The sequence below is a fragment of the Chiloscyllium plagiosum genome, chromosome 23 (assembly GCF_004010195.1).
Source record: "Chiloscyllium plagiosum isolate BGI_BamShark_2017 chromosome 23, ASM401019v2, whole genome shotgun sequence".
NCBI lineage: Eukaryota > Metazoa > Chordata > Chondrichthyes > Orectolobiformes > Hemiscylliidae > Chiloscyllium > Chiloscyllium plagiosum.
Genome location: NC_057732.1, coordinates 32,424,536 through 32,448,365, shown reverse-complemented (window position 1 = coordinate 32,448,365; position 23,830 = coordinate 32,424,536). Strand labels below are relative to the sequence as shown.

The 23,830-nt window shown below is 37.7% G+C and overlaps 1 protein-coding gene across 1 annotated transcript in view; it reads left to right on the top strand.

Annotated features, from left to right (window-relative positions):
* reln (reelin) overlaps nucleotides 1-23,830 on the top strand; it is a 387,698-nt gene that overhangs the window by 172,927 nt on the left and 190,941 nt on the right. The window contains exons 11-18 of the mRNA XM_043713852.1: nucleotides 3,932-4,077; nucleotides 6,704-6,855; nucleotides 9,214-9,326; nucleotides 10,822-11,030; nucleotides 12,492-12,620; nucleotides 12,966-13,075; nucleotides 14,398-14,464; nucleotides 21,922-22,155. Coding sequence (XP_043569787.1) covers nucleotides 3,932-4,077; nucleotides 6,704-6,855; nucleotides 9,214-9,326; nucleotides 10,822-11,030; nucleotides 12,492-12,620; nucleotides 12,966-13,075; nucleotides 14,398-14,464; nucleotides 21,922-22,155 — 1,160 coding nt within the window. The remainder of the gene's footprint in view (nucleotides 1-3,931; nucleotides 4,078-6,703; nucleotides 6,856-9,213; nucleotides 9,327-10,821; nucleotides 11,031-12,491; nucleotides 12,621-12,965; nucleotides 13,076-14,397; nucleotides 14,465-21,921; nucleotides 22,156-23,830) is intronic.

The following is a 23,830-nucleotide window of genomic DNA, read 5'->3' as shown; positions in this document are numbered from 1 at the left end:
GGTTTTATAGTCACCATTAGACTCTTAATTCCAGAATTTTTTCTTAAAATCAAATTCCACCATCTACCATGGGGGATTTGAACTCGAGGCCCCAGAACATTACTTGCGTCTCTAGATTAATAGATAATACCACTAGGCCACTGCTTCTCCGTTACACATCCCAACACCGACAAAGGTAATCCTGCTGTCCTTAGCACAGCCTACTCACTCCCTTAAGACACCTCCCCACCTACACCAACAGCAATAGCTATGTCACCAACTTTCGCCTCTCATAATACTTCCATCTCTAATATTCCATGAAGAAAACAGCACACAATAGGGCAGAAGAAGTCAAGATGGGTCACGCGCTGCCTGTCATTTGGCTTCTCATCCCTAATGAGGTGGAGACCCTGATTCTGACAGCCCTGAACAGGGCCTGGACTGGTATCAAAAGTTGCCCATGACTTACTGTATCAGTAGCCGAAGAGCAAAAGCTAATCCCCTCGACCTGACTGAGGCATGCTGACAACAATGACAAGCTTCTTGATTTTGTGTCCGCACTAAATGGCACTGCGTTGTAGCAATACTGTGAGCCTGGAATCACTGGCTGGGATGGCAAAGCAAAATATCAAAAGATGCAGCCTGGTCCAGCCTATGGATCAACGTGATGTGCCACTGCTGGAATCACCATGTGTGGGGAATGACTGATGGTGTTCCTCATGGAATTAGCAGGCATTCAATACCAATTCTCGTACTTTTCGGCAAGACCTTGGTCAATCTGATAAAAGTCCAACTATTATCTCTCATCCGCCCATCCAGGAGTGATGTTTATAAAAACCAGGAGGGATGTTCTATCATTTTTATTTACATCTTTTTATTTATCATTCAACATTGATTTATTTCAAATTATATTTCATCCACATTTGTCATCTTGATTTTCCCACTCACCTACTTCTCTTATTTCGTTCATTATTATTAAGAATTTTTGTTTTATATTCCTGTTCCTCCATTTTATTTAGTTTAACTATCTAGCTTTGTTTCAGCCTTTATGACTTTGTTAAAACTGTTAATTTTCTATCATTATCTGCACTGTCAGATTCTAATTTCATCATTGATTTTTAGTTTTTTTTCATTCTTTCTTTAGTTTGATATTCCCTGTAATCCTTATGTTTCTGTCTTGTCTGTGAGCATCGTCATTCATCACCTGTACAATGCTCAGAATTTCTAAGTGCTGATTTTCCCTGTCTCCAAATCTTCCACTTCAATTAGGCATCCATAGAATAAATAAGTTACCTCAATTGTAAATAATGTGAAATGATGTTTTGGTGTTATTTTTGTTTATTCTTGTGTCATTGTACAATGGTTTTGTTTGACCACTTATCTTCCTAATCTGTCAGCTCTGTGTATCTCTGTGTAACCTACTTTCCCCTGTGACCTTAGTTCTACCTTTTCTGTCTCTGTGGTCACAGGATGGATATGAGGATGCTTAAGCTCTCCCTTGTCCATCTATGCAGAAATAACCTACAGTTCCCTATTCGGCAGCTAACTCATTTTTAAAGCTGATTTCAAGATTTTGCCATTATTCGTTATCATATGTTGGAGTCTACCTTGTGTGTTCATCTCTTTTGTATAGATAAGAAATTGTCAGCATCTGTCCGAAATTTCATCATTTTCTACTCTGCTGTTAAAGTACAGCAGCTTATTTTGTAGTAATCTTCTGGATCTGCCTCTTCTATATTATTAATATCTTCAGTGCACCTTGGAGGATCCCTGACATTCATTCCTTTCCAAAGCTAAAAAGTCTGTTTCTCAACATGTTTCTTTGAATTTTGGCAGTTATCATGATGGGTTTCTGTACCACTTCAAGGGATTTAATATTTCTTGGATGAAATATTTAAAAGTGAGTTAAAAACGAATTTAAAGGTTTTATTTTGCATTCCAGTAACCTCCAGTTACTCCCATTTATCTTCACGCTCTTAGATATGACTATCCTATCCATGGCTTCTCTCCTTGTGTTGAACAGTTGTCATAACTTTGATGTCACAAGTTCATTCATACAAATAAACAGATTCTTGCTTCTGTTGGTATTGTTGTATTTCAGTGTTGTCCTCTGGATTTCTTACTGTCCTTTCAGGACTAACTCACCTCCAGGCTTTCTGTCTAAATTTGAGTTATGTTAGAAATAATCATTTCACTAGCACTAGCACAAGATGGCCTTGCTATTTTATTTTAATATGCAAGTTAGTCTAAATTATTACAAGCTGTTAGAAAGACAGATGGTAGGTGTGGTTAATAGTGAGCCCTTTCCAATCTGCCAAAATATAAGCCATATATTTGTTTTACTGTCCTTTTAAATATTATCTCGTTCACCATTGAATTCAGTCTGCTGGAACTCATTTCACCCCTGACATGTTCTTAAAAGTCATCAGATGGAAATGATCTATTATTCATATGGCTCCAGGATAAATTGAAGTGAGATATTCTAGGGGTGACACAACTACATCTGCTATTCCACAAACATTGTGTGAGTGCTGTGAGATTTTCTGTTCACAAAACGATGTATCCTTTCTATTGATACACCATTTCAGGTGTAAGATGTATAGGAACAATTCAGATTTACCTTAATAGACCTGTCAATGCTAGATGGCCAAATTTATTTTAAAGTTAGAAATATCATTTCATGAATGTTTCACATGAACATGAAGCAAAATGACTGAACTTACATATTAAATAGATTGCCACCTTTACAGTTTGGTAAGGTGATTCACTGATTTGCATCATTGTATGAACAAATTATTAATAACATGAAGCATCATGCCACAAAATTTTCCTTTTTAGTCAAACTGTTAGCTTAATAATTATTTCAATGTATTGATGATGCACAGATTTAATGATAAAATTAATTTCTTAATCTTATAGAATATAGAACAGCACAGTACAGAAATAGGCCCCTCAGTGTACCATGAAGCCATTCTAAACTAATCCATTTACCTGCACGTAGTCTGTATCCCTCTATTCCGTGCCTGTTCATGTGTCTGTCCAAGTACTTCAGTTTTCTGCCCAAAGGCAAGTCCGATCCATCACGTCATATTGTTCACCACGGGTACAGCAAGTCCTGAATCCACTCCAGCTTGATCCTCATGATCAAACCCCATCATTCACCTAATCCACATCGGCTGTCTGGCCAAATAAGCTGCTAAAGGCTTCAGGAGGACACTAACAGATTAGCAAAATGGAAGGACAAATGGAAGGAATGATTTAATGTGGAGAAGCACATGATAATATGTTGTGGAAGGAAAATCAAGTGTACAGAAATGGAAAGATACTCAAAGGGTGTGGCTGAATGGAGACCAAGGGGATCCAATATATAATTCCTTGAAAGTAGAAAGCAGCTGTATGAAGCCATAACAAAGCCCAAAAGAATTTTTGATGTTGCTTGCAGAGGTTTAAAGTAGAAGACCAAATAGGCATTAGTAGAATTTCAAAGGCTTTAGCTAAAACAAACCTATACGTTGTATTCTGTACACCGCACAAAATAAAAGAGCTATTAAAGTCATAGATTAGTGTGGATTGAAGAAGAGTGGTGTGCAAAATTTAAAAAACATAGTTATGAGAAACTTGAAATTACTGAAATCAACAAAAATTTATTGTTAAAATGGTTGTGGTTATAGAAATGGATAATTTTCAGTTTATTACGGCTTTAAATAAACAGGCTACTAAACGCTCACAAAAATAAATATTCTATTTATCAGAATGATACTTGGACTGAGGGATTGAGCTGCTGGGGTGTTTAACCGTGATGCTGTCATTATAATTTGTCTTCATGCTTAAGGCAATAATGAATAAATAATTGAAATTTCTCTTCAAAATTCTCTTTGTTGAAACCTGGTTTGTTGTGGTTACAAACTAGTGTCCTGAGTCCTTGTAATGCACTCTATCTCTCTCTCCACAGCATAGCTGTCAATCCGATGGTAACTCCATGTATTTCCATGGGACTGAGGGCACTGATTTTAACTTTGTAACAACCAGGGATGTTGATCTTTGGACTGAAGGCATTGTAACACAGTGGGTGGAAGAGTTTGAAAGTCAGCCTGCAGGGTAAGTGCTTGTTATCTCCAGTATTCTGAATATGTGTACAGTTATCTAGGGGATAAGTGAGATTCAAAAGAGAGTTGCATTAGCCCCAAACATACATATTTAAAATGCAGCTGCATTACAAAGAAATTTGCTGAGAGAAAGAATTAAGTATTGGTGGTGGGATGTAAAGGATCCTTTGGAAATAATATTTTAACTCTTTATTGCTATTACAACTTCAGAAGGAAATAAACACAACTATTCACTTCATAGTATGAAAAAAACTAAATCATCTTCTCTCAGTTCTCTGCTGCATAGTTTCGCTGAAAGGTTTTCTTTACACTCACTCATAAAAAAAGCACTTGACAGCATAGGGAATTTAATTCCCTTTACCTATCCTCAGTGCCTACCCTCATTCAATTGACTGCATAAGGATATCCACGCAACACTTTCCCTAGAGATTTTAATTTTCAGTTAACTCTGAGAATCTATAATATTTGAGATATAAGCAATTTTAATTTTTTTCTATTCTGCATGTAGTGTAGGGGAAAATTTCATATTTCCAGCTTTTGCAGTATTTGAAGGGAAATATTTGTTCTCTTCTATTTGTAGCAAAATTGGAACTGCCTGAATAATGGATTTATGTTTTTACTACAAACAGTTGTTTACAGCGATCATTCCCTTAAGACTAATTACTGTTTTCTATCATCACAATGAATTAAAAATGTGTACAAATTCTGAATGCTTAGAAAGGTCAGACCAATGAGGTAGCTACCTCCTTGTGTAGTTCAATTTACATGCGGACCCTTAACACTGTTGTTTTATCCATAACCGCCATCTATATTATTATCTTCATTTGCAACTTATTCTGTATTCTTTGCTTGTCTCATTCAGGAATCCCATCCACCTCCATGCCCTTTTTAATACATTCCAGCCTTCAGATTAATTCCTTGTGCATCCCTTCTCCCTTTGCTGTCCAATAGCTGGCAACCATAGCTGTCTCAGCTTTGACGTCCGAAACATTCTCCAGTTTTATAAACCTACTCAAAATCTAGCTCTTTAGCTATGCCTTCAATTGCCTATCCAAATTCTTCTTAAGATTTTGACACCAAGCATAATAATGCTGTAGAATGCAGTACATGAGTTAGTGCAACAGTAACATGGAGCTGAAATTTTGTTGAAAGGTCAAGACCCTGTCATGAGGTGCACTTCTGCATCCTAACCCAATATTGTGGCACACCCACAGCCAATTGACAGTTCAGCCACCAGTATTTAAAAATAGGTTGGATTGGTGATTGAAGAAGAATTGAATAAAAGGAAATCAGAACATGGAAATTACGTTAGAGCATCACTTGTGGTGGAGAGTGAACAGCAAAATGAATTAGTTGGACCTAACCACTTGTTTTCATTCTGTAATATCTATGTAACTCTTCTATTGTTGTTTGTTGATGGCTTCCCTCTCCTGCTCTATGCAGTGCCTGAGGACTGTAGTAAAGGTGTCATGTAAGTGTTAATTATTATTGAAGATATGGAGGCAGTTTAGAATTATTGTCCCCAGCAAAGAACATGCTTACTGTAGATTTTCTTTACAATTACTTGTATATTTTTTTTGAATGCTGTGTAGATAAAAACTGTCCAACTTCAGTGGCAGCGTGTACGGTTGAGTGGATCCGTGTAAGGTATTAAAACAAAAGTCAACAATATTGGCAAATGATAAAAGTATTTTGAAATTTTAAAAACAAACTTTAATTAATTAATCAAAATTAGGATCATTTTTATTTGCCCACTATTATCATGTTATGTTGTGAAAGGTACTGTATAAATGCAGATTCTTTATTTCTTGATATCTGTATCTGATTAATGGCCTCATCAAAATATGAGCATATCTTTCTTACAGGGGCTAACTAACAAACCAGTGCATTCCTAGGATTTTCTGTTTCATTTCCAGCATTTGGCATTTGAGTTTATTTTCTTTGTCTCTTTCTCTTATAATAAATGTCAGAACTTGATATCGATGTTCAATTCAGCATTGGTACACAAACAATGACTTCTGGTTGAGAATCCAGGATTCCACTGACATGAAGCTTTTAAACAGATCTATGAGAGAAAAGTCTTGCTGTTTAAACTACTGACCTATTGTAATCTGTGCAGTTAGACACGCTCTTATCTTTCGTCTGGACTGACCAGATCTCCAATTAGTGATTTGTTTTGCAGTGCAAATCATCAACTTAATCCCTTTCTAACCTGGTATAGTATTTAGAATCACTTGTTAATCCAGGTATTTATTTCTGAAAATCATCAATGTCACTTTGTTGTAAACATTTTCTATAGAAAAAAGTTATTCTGTTCACTCAAATATCTGTTAGCAAATTCACATTCCGCAAGTTGTATCCTTTAAACCCAGGTTCATGTTTCATTCCTTGCCCAGCACTAATAAAAATGTGTTTACATTAACATTCCGAATACTTATTTTCATCAAGCCTGTCAGATTATGTTGGGACAACCTCATGTAAAACTATATTTGCTCAATTTTCAGCTCTTGTGTATTGCTGTTGATGTTTATAAAGGAAAGTGTTGTTGTGGCTGTAATTAAAAGTGCAAAGCAGAAGCAGTCCAATCTGGCTGATTATTGCATTCTTTCTCTCTACAGCTGGGAAATTTCAGGAGCTGTCATTGGCACTGAGTGTGGTATAGTGGAGTCAGGCTCATCTCTTGTGTTCCTCAAAGATGGAGACAGAAGTATTTGCACACCATATCTGGATACAACTAATGATGGAAACCTCAGATTTTACTTCAGCATGGGTGAGTGAACAGAAAAGAAGGAAACGTAATGGAGCATGATTATATTTGGTTGTGCTGTATATTCAATTGCTTCGAAATAAAATACTTTAATTTTCATCTAAAAAATGTTTTCTTGGTCACTTTCAAAAAGCTTGGTGAAGCACGTGTGCAGAAAATCATTCTCTTCCATATGTAAATGAAATAACATAAAACAAAAGAAATATGCTGATATATCCTTAACTCTGCTACAATGTGTTTGAATATTGGGCAGTACATGCACACCAAATAGAAAAAATGATTAAATCACTCTTGGGAATGAATAGCAATGTTTGTACAAAATAAATACTTAATACAAGACCCCAACAAGGTATAGGCTTTTTTCTTTAATTCCTCCTATTTTTCTGGAATTTTCTCCTTCTCATTAGGGACAAATATGAATGGCCACAGACTTGAGACCAAGACTCTATACTTCTGTTTTGAATTTTGAATTTTACAATCTAGAACTGTATTGCAAGACTTTCCTCTGATATATCTTTTAGTTCTGATTTATTCAGTGTAGAGACATGGTACATTCAACATCCAGCAATCTTGCAATTGTCCTTAATATTAGGCTACTTTAAAAACAGATAAATTAAGAAAAGAAATGTGCCATTAAGCCCATTTATCTGTCCCAACATTCAATTAGACTATTACTGATCTTCTATCCACATTGCCATTAGTCTCCAGAAACCTATCAGTTTCTGTCTTGTACATATTCAGTTATTGATCTTTCATACTTTCTGAGGTATGTAATTTCAAAGATCTGTTACCCTTGCTATGAAATTCCTCTGCTTCTCTACCTTAAACAATCTTATTCCTTATTTGAGATTATACTCTTGAGTCGAGAACTCAAGGGAAACAACTCATCTACATCTATTCTGCCTCAACCACAGAAGAATTTATAAGTTTCAATGAGATCACCCCCCATTCTTCAAAACTCTGGAGATAATGTAACCAGTTTCCTCAATTTCTTCTCATAAAACAATGCCACCATCCCAGAGATTAATCTTGTGAACTTCGTTGAACTTTCTCTTTGTCAGGCATATCCTTCATTAGATAGGGAAACCAAAACTCTATAAGGTACTCCAGGTGCAGTCTCACCAAGGGTTGTATACAATTACAGCAAGTGGCTTTACTACTGTATTCAAATCCCTTGAAATGAATGTCAACATATAGTTTGCCTTCCTATTGCTTTCTTCCTGCTGCCAGCTTTTGGTGACCCATGGACAAGGACACCTAGATCTCTTTCAACATTCGCACTTCCCAATATCTCACCACTTAAGAAATATTTTGCCTTTCTGGGTATTTTTTTCTGCCAAAGTGAATAGCTCCACCCTCATTCATGTTATATTCCACTTGCCATATTCTGTCCCAATCACTTAACCTATCCAAGTCCGCTTGAAGACTCCTTATATCTTCCTCATTATTTTTATTCCCAGTTTGGTGTCATCAGCAAATTTGAAAATATTAAAAATGATCCCTACCTGCAAATCATTTAAAAGCCCATATCCTCTAAACCTTCCTATTTATATACCCATCCAAATGGTATATGTTGTAATTATACCCGCCTTCACTACTTCATCTGGCAGATCTTCCATACATGCACCACCCTCTGCGTAAAAAAGTTACACCTCACGTGCTTTTTAAATCTTTCCCCTCTCACCTTAAGCCTATGCTCTGTAGTTTTGGACTCCTCTACCCTCGGAAAAGGACCTCGACTCTTTATCTATGCCCCTCATAACTTTACAAACCTCTATAAGGTTACCCCTCAGTCTGCGACATTCCAGGGAGAAAAAGACCCAGTCTATTCATCCTTTCCCTATAACTCAAACCCTCTAGTCCAAGCAACATCTTTGTAAATCTTTTCTGCACCCTCTCAAGTTTAACAACATCCTTCCTATAGAAGGGCAAGTAGAATTGTATGCAGTATTCTAAAAATGGCCTTCTGAATAGGTTTGGTTAACAATATTCTTTTCCCTGCCTAAGGCCAACGACTTTAATTTTTTACGAGACTTTAAATCTTAGCACAGTAAATATGAGTTAAATATTAACCAGAGAACATACTTCACAGGAGATATTGACACTTAATAATACACCACTTGGCAAATTCACTCTGTTTGGGATCTCTTTGGAATTATACATGTATAAAATGCTAAATTGATGGAATAATATTATTTTGTTGCATTGATAAACCAGGCCAAATAAAGAGTCATAATAAAAATTGAAGTAAACATTGACTAATTTATATTGGCATATAGTATGCCCAGAAGTTGTGTCATTAGGTAGTTTTTCCTGGTATCCATGTTTACACTGGAAATAAATTGTATCTCTTTCTATCAGGGAGTAGTTCATGTAATCCTGGGGATTCATATGAACACGATGTCACGCTCTATGCCATGGTTGAGGGTAGAAAAGAGCATGTTTTAGATGTGTTGCCTTTTTCATCTTACAGGGTAAGTGGAATTGCTTGCCCAACTTTAATTAATCAGTGTTTTATTGTAATATGTGTGTAATGTGTATTTGAGTGTGTATGGATAGCATAGATCCTCCCACACCATGATACCAGGATCTTAAATGAACAGTTTATCTTCGAGCTCATTCATTCAATGAAAGTAAGGTCAGGAAACATAATGTTATAGAAATGGGATACAGGTTCAATCTCTAATTTCTGCATTGCCCAAATTTCTAATCACTGCCACATCTGCAAAGTAGTGCGGTAGTTAGAGTGAGGTCAGATTCTCCAGGACAATGGAAAAGTGAAGAGAGAGTTCTCTGCTGTTGCCATTACTCATCAGCCACATATGAATGAACAGCTTTGCGAGTAATCTACATGCAGGTGACAAACTGGAATTGCTGTCATAGGAGGTGTGCACCCAGGGAGACCAGAAAATTAATTAAGATTCTTTTTTAAAAAATTCAAGTATTCGTAACTTTAACCAATAAGAAAATGTACTTTATGACTGCAAATTATTGAGGATTTTCAATGTTAATATTTGTACATGCATATAAATCTTTTATTACAGAACAATTAGTTACTTAGGATGAGCAAAGGAACTTTTTTCTATGTAGCATCTCATTGCCCAAAGGTTAATGATTATAACTCAATACCATAGTATCACTGAGGATGCAGGGACCAAGAACTCCCTCTACGAGTAGAGGATATAACCTATTCTATTGCTGCTAATTTACACCACAATCCACCCAACAGACATAATCAATCCAAAGCAAGGGCTCTAAACAACAAAATTGTAGTCATTATAAGTTCATCTGTGCTCTTCCTTGTGATTGTTGTAAATCAATGAGTATCAACTGCTGCATTACCCATCCGGACAGTTAAGATAGTGACAGCATATTCTATAGGGTTACCAAATTAAATATCTTCCTTCCTATGTGTCATGCTGTTATATTTTGTTGCATGATGCTTCTGTGAATCATCTTGGGATATTTAATTATGTTAAAAGCATTATATATACAAATATAAATCAGTGCTGTTATTCCTTCTTAACTATAATTTAGAAGCAGAAACTTTAACTTGTGTCCATATAAAGTTAATGTTGACGATTTGGGCCCCACTTCAACCATTTGGTGTAAATAAGACAATTTCCTGACCCTTTGTCAACTGTGACATTACAGAGTTAATCAACCAGGGGGTAACATCTACAACTTTACTCCCTCATTTTGTCCCATCTTACTTGTTTCCAAGAGTCTGTCTCAGATCAGAAAGGGTGTGAAATGTGAAATTTTCTTTGATACAATAGCAGTGTACCCAAGATCCTTAACAGTCATCAATATTTTTACTACTATGTTTCCCCTGGATGTCTAATACTTGACAGTGTCTGGCTAACTTCAATGAATGTATAAACATGGCAATAGTCTCTGCACACACATGGGTTTAAATTAAAGAAATAAAAGAGTGTCTGCCTTTTAACCTATTGGTATTATTTGCAGAAACCAACCCTAGTTTCAGTTGCTATCAGTCCAGAACTCCAAACATCTGCCACAATGTTCTGCTTGAAACAGAAGAGCCACCGAGGATTGAACAGGAATGTGTGGGCTGTAGACTTCTTCCACATTCTACCTGTCATGCCACCATCACCTTCTCACTTAGCAGAGTTTTCTATCAATATGGGCTGTGGATCTCTTCAACCAGGCAACAGGTAGCAGCATGTTAATCACCTGGTAACATTTTCTTAGCTTGGGCAATTTGCTTAACAGCGTATAACATGGTACATAGTCCCTTATGATGGCCCAAGAGTAAACGTCTTGCCAATTGTGACTATAAGCCCTGCAGACCAGAAAAGACCCAGGTTTAACCCTCTGATCACTGGATTGAGTTTTCTTTATTATTATTGAGCTATTACGCATTCAGAAATTGCAGTCAAAAAGTGTGGTGCTGGAAAAGCACAACCGGTCAGGCACATTCCTGATGAAGAGCTTATGCTCAAAACATCAACTCTCTTGCTCCTCGAATGCTGTCTGACCGGCTGTGCTTTCCCAGCACCACACTTTTTGACTGATCTCCAGCATCTGCAGTCCTCACTTCCTAAAATTCAGAAATTGCACACAACTGAAGTAACAAGCATCTTCATTTCTCCAAACAATAATGAATCATTACTGCTGTGCTTCATGATTGGATAATTTCCATTACTATTGAACACCCATTGGTGTGATTGTTAAAGTTGTCAATTATATAACGTGAAAAGCTCTGAAACTATCTGCACTAACTAAAACTTCACTAGTAGCTGCTTTCAGTGACATGCTTTCTTGTTTAAATAAACATAGCTGCAGACTGTTGCTCAACACACAAGTTTAAATTCAGAATATCTAGGGGTGTCACCAGAAAAACAAGATATAGCCCAAATCGGAGACCTAGAGCTGCACAGACCTGGAATTATACCTGGAATATGAGGCGGAATCTCCATCTGCCCAAGCCCACACTTTTGTTGCATGATTGAGAAATATTTGCATGATTGGGCCGATTATCTGCAAATGTAAGGGTCCTCACCCATATTTTGCTTATATAAGGCAAAATTGATCTTTTTCTTAACTGTAGTGGGGTATGAGGCAGACAAAACTTTTGCTTTCATTTTTTCCAGGAGCATGTTATTAGCCTGTTATCCCTTGAAAATGGTCACTCCACAGGGCTAACCAGGAGACTCTTCTGCATCTACCACCTGCCAAAAGCATAGCAAAAGCATTTGAGGGTTGGAAATAAAGCTGCTTCTGCATGTTTTAAATACCTTCTATGGCCATCAAACCCTCGAGTGGGACTCAAAACCAGAGTTTATGTATCACAGACAGGGACATTACCCTTACTCTACAAGACTTCATCTCAAAGTCTAACAGGATACATGGATTCTTTGGTCATTGCACCTGTTCAGAAAAATAACTTACTTGGGATCAATTGCCCTTCCTTTGCAAATGTTTGAAACTTTTCAGAAATTCTCTGGACAATTCCTGTCAGCTCCCATTATCTCTGCTGATGCTGTATAAGACTCCATAGGTTTTATAGCCTGAATTTAATAGTTCCTTGGCCCCAGTTAACTCTACTAAATCATTCTTTGTGTTGGATAGTGATGATGATTCAATTTTTAAAAATTTTGTTTCTGCGATATCAGCATAAGTCTGGAGTTTTCGACAAATCATGGACGATCGTGGTCTCTACTGCACATGGAATGTTTGCCTGATCTATGCACAGGCCCACACCATCCCCACAGCTCTGTTTATTCTTCTGAAAACTATAGTGGGTAAGAATCTAACTTAAATTCCATTATTATCTTTGATTCTTAAAAACTTTAAATGACTACACTTTAATGTAGAATGACTCTTCCCTTTCTCGATCCCTCTCACTACACCTCACCTCCCTCCTTCATGCCACTCCACCAGTAGCAAGCTGCACAGTGGAGCTGAAATAGTTGAAAAGAAGTTAAATGAGAGTGATCAAGGAACTTAGTTGGCTCAGTAACTGTTCAGTCAGATGAGAATGTGTCTCTCCATGCCATACTTTTGCACATTTTTGAAATCACTGAACTAATAAAAATGTTAATATTGAAGAGGTCATTTTATAACATGTATGTTGTCTTGTGTTAAAGGTGGAGCCGTATAACCATTCCTCTGCCATATGCAGCACTCACCACTGGGACCAGGTTTCGCTGGAGCCAGATGGGCCCTGTCGCTGGAAATATGTGGGCAATTGACAACGGTTAGTAACATTCAGCTTTTGAAATTGAAAAGAATATTTGAAAATTAGCATGATTGCAAGTGATCATATTCAGCTACTTACTTTCTTGCATTTTTCATTTGGTTTATTTGAATTATCAGTCTATTTTATTGAAAATCTCTATTATGAATATTAATGATTGCTGAAGTCCCACAGATATGCTACTATATATCACAGCAATCTTTTTAACAATGATTTTAGTTAGTATTGTCTTTTATTAAAACAATGTTTTAGGGAAAACAGTATCTCTAAGTGGCTCATGGTTTAAATGTACACCTTTGTTTAAACCTGAAAATGTGTTGCTGGAAAAGCGCAGCAGGTCAGGCAGCATCCAGGGAACAGGAGAATCGACGTTTCGGGCATAAACCCTTCCTGCCCCACCTTGTCTCAGTCAAATCCCTCGAACTCAGCACCGCCTTCCTAACCTGCAATCTTCTTCCTGACCTCTCCGCCCCCACCCCACTCCGGCCTATCACCCTCACCTTGACCTCCTTCCACCTATCGCATTTCCAACGCCCCTCCCCCAAGTCCCCCCTCCCTACCTTTTATCTTAGCCTGCTGGACACACTTTCCTCATTCCTGAAGAAGGGCTTATGCCCGAAACGTCGATTCTCCTGTTCCCTGGATGCTGCCTGACCTGCTGCGCTTTTCCAGCAACACATTTTCAGCTCTGATCTCCAGCATCTGCAGACCTCACTTTCTCCCCACCTTTGTTTAAAACTCAACCAGACAAACGGGAAAGTTCCGTATTCCTGATCAAAATTGGTCAGGGTGAGAATATGTTGAGATTGATTTTCCAAGCCCGATATTGTCCCTGCACTGGAAAACAGCTGGCCATGGTTCTCATTCCTGACCACCAGACAGAAACTCTTGCCTGAACTCTGCGTGTGATCTACCATCACAGCAACAATCACAATCTTGTCTGAAAAAGTGGCCACACTTGTGAAGTATTAGAGAGTGAAAGTTGCCTGTGAAATTTTAAAAACAAATTAGTTGTTTCCTTCAGTAGAGGAATAGTAACAGAAAATAAATGTTAAAAAATTGATTAAATAATAGTGGCACAAACGTTTGGCATCAACCATATCACTGTTCATATTTCTTTTGATGAATTCTTCCTGTTCATAAATGTTAACAAAATCTTCAGTTGTAGAGGACAAAACAGATAATCTTTGTTATTCAGGGTAACTTTTTATCAATGTCACATGGTTTTCCAGTTTATTCCTATTGCCAATTTTGTAAACCAACTTTAGTTCAAGCTGACATTGCAATAGTTTGATCTTTGGGATGTTTTATTCCTTCTGCAGTTTACATTGGCCCTGCATGCTACAAATTGTGCTCTGGCCGAGGTCGATGTACCACCAATGGATGCAAGTAAGATGGAACATCATTAATCCCTAGTATTTCATTGAGGTTTAAGCATGACTTTTTGTTATCACAAACAAATTAAAACATTCTTACTGACTTCATTCCTTTGATAATTAAACTTATTTTAGCATCCTAAACTTTCACTCACATGACACACACAAGAAACCAGAACTGTTTATTTAACCAGGACCTGTCTATTGACAGAGCTCAATGGACTTTAAGTAAACTTCCTGTAGATAATGTCTCGTTTGATACCATTTATTCACAATCTTGAATAATTTCACAGTACTGGCATCAGTCAGAATCAGTGGTAAAGTAAACTCTGAAAATAATTGGCAGAGCGGTATTTTTGCTAATTAGTATGTGGTGGATTGTGTGGTGACCCATTTGCCATATAATTTGCTCTCACAAATTAATCAAGATCCAGATGTCATAATGATTGTAATCCATAACAGTGTTGTTCTACGGAGACATTGAGATTTCCTCTGTGTGTCATATGTCTTGTGCTTTTTTTGTAAAGAGCACTTTATGATTTTACTTATTATGGCAGTTTTTGCCATTTGAAACTTTGTTTCTCAATCCTGTTCTTCAGAAAGAAACTGAGGAACTTTGGGATTTTGATAAGAGCAATCAGATAAATGAGAAACTAACAGGATCTTCGAATAGAAACGACTCTCACAATTCATAGAGTCCAATGTCAAAGCTAAAATAATTCAGAGAAATGACGTTATATTGAAGTGTTTCTAAAGTTATTATGATCAGGTTAGATGAAGACATTCCTGTGGATGGTTGTTTTCAAGAATCATGTAGAAAATGCCAGCAACAGAATTTCTGCCTCATAAAACTCATTGAGGAGCAAAAAACTGGACTGGACAGCTATTGACTTCCTTGAAGACCTATTTGGAACTCTCTAGTGTTTTTTTTAATTCACTCGTGGGATGTGGTGTCACTGACTGGCCAGCATTTATTGCCCATCCCTAGTTGCCCTTGAGAAGGTAGTGGTGAACTGCCTTCTTGAATTGCTATGGTCCATATGCTGTCGGTCAATCCACAATGTCATTAGGGAAGGAAATCCAAAATTTTGACTCAGTGGCAATGAGTGGTATATTTCCAAGTGAGGATGGTGAGTGGCTTGGAGAGAAACTTGCATGTGGTGGTGTTCCTATGTATCTGCTGCTTTTGTCCTTTTAAATGTAAGTGGTTGTGGATCTGGAAAGTACTGTCTAAAAATCTTTGATGAATTTCTGCAGTGTGTCTTGTAGGTGGTACGCACTGCTGCTACTGACCGTCAGTGGTGGAGGGAGTGAATATTTGTGCATATGGTGCCAATCAAATGAGCTGCATGGTGTCATGCTTCTTGAGTGTTGTTGGAATGACATCCATCCAGGCGAGTGGGAACTGTTCCATCACACTCTTAACTTGTATCTTGTACATGGAGATGCTTTACTCACTGTAGTATTCTGAACCTCTGATCTACTCTTCTAGCCACAGTTGAGCTTCTGGTAACCAGGATATTGATAGAAGGGAATTCAATGATGGTGACATATTCTCAAACAGTGTGTGTGTAACTCCAGAGCTCAAGAAGAAAAGAGGAAATATTTGTTGTAGATCCAGCAGCCAGAATACAAATTGTTAATATTGTGGAGAACTTCTCACAAAAGAAAAGGATGCATGATCAGCTTTAGGAAAGCACTGCTGTAACTGCACAAAGCTACATCACTTTACACACAAGCATTTAATTAGACAGAAGCAATGCAAGTCTATAATGATTGTTCCTAGAGAGATGTCAGCTGGTTATTCTGACAAATCACTCGACACAAAGTTGGAATTTTCCAAGCTCATGGTAGTAAGTGGTTTGTGACTTGTAGTTGCGAATGCTAACTATAGAAGGAGAGCATCAAGTGAATGTGAAGTGTGAATTAAACACTGGGTGCTATGTGTAATATCATGAGCTTCACAGAACTTTGCAAAGTGGCTCAAGGTGGTTACCCAAAAATGAAGCCATCGATGGCAAACGTTAGGCTATATGATGGAATGATAGTTGTCCCAGCAGACCAAATGAAGCCAGGAGCCCATGCAATGGAAAGAACAAAGATCTGAACTACTAGATAATAGTCATTAAGGAAATTCCACGTATCTCGAGCAGAAGTGCGTTAAAGCTTGGACAGCTGACCTTATACATATCAAAATGATCTGCAGCATTTCAAGTGCCCCAGCCATTGACAGCCAAACAGGACCTAGAAGATTACAAAGATTTTTTTTCAGGTTTTGGATGCCTTCCTGGTGAATATCAGCTCGACGTAGGTAGGAGTGTGAGACCAACACAGAGAGTCTCCCAAGAGAATTGCAGTTGCCTGAAGAAGGGCTTATGCCCGAAACATCGATTCTCCTGCGCCTTGGATGCTGCCTGACCTGCTGCGCTTTTCCAGCAACACATTTTTCAGTTGCCGTCAAGTCCAGGCTGAAAGGCAAGATGCAAGAGCCAGAAAAGAAGGAAATAATCAAGCAAGTGACGACACCTACATACCAGTTCAATACGATGAAGCAGTGAAAAAAAATCTTCAAAAGCTGACAGTATGCATAGATCCAAAAGATCTCAATCAAGCTTTGAAGAGATCTGACTGATCCATGCCAATCATTGAAGAGGTTTGATTGTAACTTGTCAAGAAAAAGTCTTTACTACCCTAGATGCAAAGGATGGATATTGATAAGTGAAATTGCATGAAAGCAGTAGTTTTCTAATTTCATTTTTGACACCATCTGGGAGGTTGTGCATCTCATTTGGCATTTCTACTCCTCTGAAAGAATGTCAACAATGACAAAATTGAGTTAGCCAGTGATCATTCCAGAGTTGAAGCTGTCATGGGTGATCTGCCAGTCCAAGAAGGTACAATGGAAGAAGCCATCACTGACTATGATCAGAATGAAGTGTGACTACAAGAACACACTAACCAATGAACCTGAAGCTGAACAAGAAAAAGATACAATTGAAGAGACCTGAAGTCAAGCACTGGCAGCAAAATGACTTCAGCCAGGTCCTGATAAAGTGAGAATTGTAGTAGAGATGCAGAAACCAATAGTTGTGAAAGAAAGGCAGCAATTTGCATTATGATTTGTGCACTAGCCAAGTTCTTAATTTGACATCAGAGTGTGAACTTCTGCAAATATTTATGGCAAAGATGTGCTATACAGGCACAGGACAAAAAGCAGCTTTTGCTTGCATCATCAGCTAATGATGACTGGGCCAGTGCTGAGGTACTATGATGTCAATAATAAATTCACACTGGAGTGAATGAGATTACATATTGATTGAGAAAAAGTGCCTAGCTATTGTCTTTGCCTGGGAGCATTTTGTTAAGTATTTATTTGATAGAGGATGACAGTAGAGTCTTCTAGTATGCCACTTCATTGCATCATTCTCAAACCATTTTCTATCTACTTTAAAGTTCTGCAATGAATGTTACTTTGGTTGCAGAAATCGAAATAAGGATAAAATATATGAGCAAATACTGATAAAAGAGTAACTGGTTTGAATGAGCAAACAGCTTTTGTTCATGAGTGCTGATTTTCTTTATTGAGTTTATATTGAGTTTTCATTGTACTTTGTAGTTGATGGCACATTCAATTTTGTTGCATGGAAAGGGGAATGTTTAGAGAAATGCATTTGTAAGGAAATTATATGATATAACTTGCCGTAATCATGTGACATCTTCTGTAAGTGTTCTCAGTTTTAGTGAGAGAAACAATTATAACCTACACCTGAAATGCTATTCACAGGGCCTTGACCCCCTGGAAAGACTAACCAGTCAGAAAGCATGGATAGAAGGGAGGACTCTCAGGATAGGGGAGCTTGAAGAGGAAAGGTGGTAATATGAATTTGTTTTAGGGTGCCTAGGGGAACAGGGTTGTATGTCTCTGGAACTCCTTGCCACAGAGAGCTGAGGGCACAGAGTCCTTGTGTATATTTAAGGTTGAAATGGATAGATTCTTGATTCTTGATTAGGAGGCAATCATGGGTGAATGGACATGCAGGAAAGTGGACGTGCGGAATGGAACAGTAATTATCCCACTGTGGGTCAGTGGTTAGCACTGCTGCCTCACAGCGCCAGGGACCTGGGTTCAATTCTCGCCTTGGATAACTGTGTGTGTGGAGTTTGCACATTCTCCCCGTGTCTGCATGGGTTTCCTCCAAGTGCTCCGGTTTCCTCCCATACTCCAAAGATGTGCAGGTTAGGTGAGTTGGCCTTGCTAAATTGCCCATTGTGTTGGGTGGATTAGTTAGGGGAATGGGCCTGGGTGGGTTGCTCTTCAAAGGGTCAGTGTGGACTTATTGGGCCGAAGGGCCTGTTTCCACACTGTAGGGAATCTAATCTATTGAATGGTGGAATAGGCTTGAGGGGCTGATTGGCCTACTCCTCTTTCTATTTCTTGTGGTCTTAAGGTCCTAACTCCAAAGTAAATTTCTGTGTGCCACTTGCCTGAACCTTCTAAGTTCAGTAACCTGCCAGGCTTCCCACATAGTATGGGCCACCCTCTAACATACTTGAAGTAACATTGAAGACAAGGTAAGGCACTTAAGTGGCCATTTACTGTCACTTAAAGACCTCAACAAGCTTAAGATCAAGAGTCCACCTGATACCTACACTAATTAAAAGCAGGAGATTGATTGAGGATGAGTCATGTGCTGCATTTTACAGCGTGCTCATCTTCAAACATGCTTACCAAGGCAGCATAAAATCTAGCTCTCCCAGCTCAGGAACTAAGATCCATACTGTTATGAAGATGTGGGTGTACTGTACCTTTAAAAGCTAGTAGGAGTATTCTGAATAAGATACAATGTAACATGTGGTCCAGCAGCTAGGGTAGCTAGTTGCCTGGAGACAAAAACAAATTTGAATTCAGCTAATCAGTTTAAATTATACCCCCCCAAAAAATTCCAAACTTCAATCAAGTTTAAGTTTAGTATATTGATAATCTTAAACGCCAATGACACAATCCGATGCTTTGGGGCCATAAGACCAGGGAAAATTGAACAGTTGGGGGAAGAACTGCCAAAATAACAACAGATATAGACTGCTGGTCAAAGCTTTCTGAGAGGTACCTGTTAAGAGAAGGAGTTTGCACAGAGAAAAACATCAACACCGACCTGGAGAGCAAATCTACAGAGAAAGATATAATGAGAAGATTTGACCACTGGCTGGTTTTGAAATTTGAATTTTTGGTAAATCTTAATTGGGGGTTTTATCAGACTAGTGTTATAGAAGGGAAAATAAAAGATAGGTTAGAGGAAGGAGTTGTAAATAGTTGTTAATTATTCTCTGTTATATTTAAAAATAAAGTTGTTAATTTTTACTTTAAATCGTTCTTGGCCTCTGAAAATTTCACAGATTACTGCATGGGATAAATCTTTTCTGTGTTGCTGGTTTAAATTAAGCAGGAATGTTTACCCCATGTCATAACAATACCCAATAGAAGGAGGCATTAATGATTTGTCTTGAAGAGCCTATAATAGGACACCTGAAAACCTGAAAGCGTTGGAAAAGTACCATTATTAGTGCCTTAGCAAGTTCCTCCAAATCTAGTTCTAAGAAACATAGTCCAACTGTACCATCCTCTCCTAAGTTAACATGCCCAGCATTGAGGCACTGATCACTCAAATGGAGCAATGCTGGGTTGTACTTGTCACTGTGTGTCTGACACTAGACTTTCATAGTGACTGCCCTAGTTGCAACTCAGTTACAGCAGGAGACTCCCAGGAGTACAACAGAAACACTTTAGGAATGTCCTCTCTGAAGAAGTCAAACATCCCCAGCATCTCATGGGAGTTTTTGACCTTTGACCAATAAAAATGGAAAAGACTAATTTGGGAAGGTACCAAACCATTTTGAGACTTTGCTATCCAACCCTTCCAGTAAGGTCTGCAAACTGTGCACTGAACATATCAGCCTTTTCAGACCTCCCCTAACTGGAACGGAAGCAAGTCATCTTCAATCCTGGGGGGTTGTCTAAGAATATGGAACTGATCTGTCAAAGTCGAACCAACTCTGGTCTCGAAATCTGGGATTTAACTGCATCCTTGAAAGATTTTGGTGAAGTGTAAAGTGAGGTGTTGTGGGAATGGTGTTTGTATCTTGTATCAGCCGTGCTGATGGCTTTGTGACCAGTCAGGAAGTGTAATTCTTTCTGTTGCCTTCTTCTGTCAGGAGACTGAAATGCACTAATGGTCACATGGACACCGTGGCAATGTTATACTTATTGGGGAATTTAGCGAACAAAATGTGCAGGCAGAGATTACCAGAAGATACATCCTGGTGTTTACATCAGAAACTCCCATCCACAAATTTCAACTCAACCTTTGAAATATAGGAAGCAGACTGATTACTAATTAGGAATCCGATTTTAAATGTTCAAAATAAAAGCTGTCTACATCCACCAGCATATTGAACAACAATAGTGAAAAAAGGCACTGGGTTTTATTAGAAGAGGATCAAAATAATATCAGGAAATATTTTGACTCTATTCTGTGTGCAGCACAAATCACCTTTTTGCACAAAGTATTTTTGAGCATGCTTTCCTCAAGTTAGTCATAGCAGCAAAAAAAAGCATATATATTAACTAACTTAAATGTAGTTATAACTATCAATGCTCAACAGATAAAAATATCCCCATCCACTACATCCTTCAAGTGTGCAGCAAAACACAAAAAAACCCAATGTTCCTGGGATAAGAAAAACAAAAATGCACTTGTTTAGAATGGGAAACAGGAGGTTTTGTGATGAACTAATTAAAATTTTCTAAAATTATGAAAAGCATTGCCACTGCTGAATTAAATAAATTATTCCCATTAATATAGCTCTCAAATAACTAACAGATGTATCCATTTTCTTTCATGGATGGAAAAGCATGAATTGATGATTGTAAAAATTCCAACTTAAACAACGACACTTCTTAAACTATGAGATTTATTAGAGAATTTAAGTAGAACGATTACCTACAGTGGGAATAAGTTAGCATTGAATTGAAGCAAATAATTAATTCACTATAAATACTACACATATAGTCCATAGAAAGAAAACTGAGAAGTCAGGAAGGTGATTATGCAGTCCATCAAGAAGTGCAAGGGCTGTGAGGTCAAATAGCCTTTTCTCACAACAGTCAATATTTATGTGTTTCAAAACAAGAAAATCAATATTATCTGTCACTGATCAATTCTTACAAGTCTAAGTCGAGTCTTTAAAGGACGCAAGTACGCAGCACAAAGACGCTTTTGGAGATTCCCCTAATTCAAACTTTAAGCTTAAAACACTAGTGCAACTCCTGAAGGAAATCAATTTGCTGATATCGAAAATGTATTAAAAACTATGATTATAAATAATGATAGTCTCTTGCAAAACATTTATGCTCAGTTACATTTCTGTTAGCTTTTTGGTGTAAGCCTGTTTACTTCTACATCTTTTTTTCAGATGTGATCCAGGATTTTCAGGACCTGGTTGTGACTTAGCTTCACAGACATTTCCTACCATTATTTCAGAAAGTTTTAGTAGTTCCCGGCTATCATCCTACCACAACTTCCACTCAATCCGCGGTGCAGAACTTGGCTTTGGTTGTGGCGTCCTCTCAAGTGGCAAGGCATTGGTATTTAACAAAGAGGGAAGGCGAGAGCTCATTACTTCTTTCCTGGACAGCACTTTAGCCAGGTAAATAATAAAATCCTTAATAAACAATTGAAATTATAAATGGCTGCTAATATTCACGCAGAAGTGGGGTACTTTTAGTCTGAGGCGATTATTGTTTACCTTGCTAGCTGCAGAATTCTTCACAGTAATAAAAAGTTCCCCTCAGAAGCCAATTTGCTTGCTCATTGAATACCTCTGGGATATTAATACCATTTTTTAATCAAACAGCTGGAAGACACAGTAGCATTGTGGTCCCACACACACAATAATCTTTATCATAATTGTTCAAGCCTTCTTGAAGACAGTGGACCAAGATAACTGGTTTAGTCTAATCTGGAATTTTTGCACAACAAGCAATATTTTGTACTTGTTTGAAGTCAGAAAATGACAGCCTTATATCAAGTGTAATGCTAAAATAAATATTTATTACTAAGAGAGAAATAAAAGATAAGAGTAACATTCTATAATGTGCATTTACATTTGTTTTCATCAATTTATTGCTACTTTGAGAATGAAGACAAGTTTCCTGTTCAGTGACCTCTTTTCACATCAACCTTGCTACCTGAGATCTAAATCTTTTTTTGTAGGTGTTTGTGGCTGAGAAAATAAGAAGTTTGCATTAAACTTAAACAGACCAGTACTGATTATGTGAAATATTGTCTTAAAATGGGAGTGACAAAGCTATCTTTTTTCTTTATGGAGCAAAATGGTACAAGCCATGGAGCCTTTGGCACCCCATGTGAAGGTCAAATTGATGTTCCCCTTAAACTAGTATACCTCAACTTGCCAATGATATTAGATCTTGGTGGCCCATCCATTCAGTACTCAAATCTGCTATTTTCAAAGCTCCGCATGCACAAAAATCAAGCAGACTATACAGCAGATAAATACTTTAGCACAAATGGCTTTGAATTGTCTTGACCTTGAAGGCTGAGCTGCTGGGCTTACAGCCAGTATGTGCCCAAGGCTACAAAGCCTGATTTTCGTATTATCTGACATAAGCTAAGAATTATATCATAAGGGTGGAAAATTCATCCAAGAATTAAATGATTTGACAGCAACCAATTGCTAACAGCCCAGAGTGACACACTGATGGAGAATGCAATGAAATTTCAACAGATGAGCACAGAGAATTAAAGCATGGCATATTCATATCTGAGATATATTGATCTAAATACATTCTGTAATTTCCAATAATGCAACAGCCTATTGATCTTTCTGCCTCAAGTTATAGTACCTGTCTGGAGTAAACCTATTGAGTAGTTGGCTGATGAATCTAAAATCATCAATGAAAGATAATTTCCAAGGTTTCTTAAAGAGATTTCAGACAAAGCAGTATTAGAATTGTGAAACTGAACTATTATCACCGACTCGTGACACATTCCGAGGATATCAGCTATCAGGTTCACTATAATGTGCATGTTATAATTACTTCAAAAGGAGCTCTCACTACTTATAGTGAGAAACACCCAAGAAGAAAACTTTAGGAGTAAGAGATCAGTGAAGAACAAACACCTCACAAGAACAGAAGAAACTCAACATTCTGGCAACATTCCCATAGAGGAAAACACGGTTAACATTTCAAGTCCAGCAACCATTTATCATCTAATTTAAAGAGTGCGGGCGTAAAAGAGCTTGTGTATCTGTCATTTTGCTGCTTGCCCATCAATGATGAAATTCTCCTTGATAATGTGTG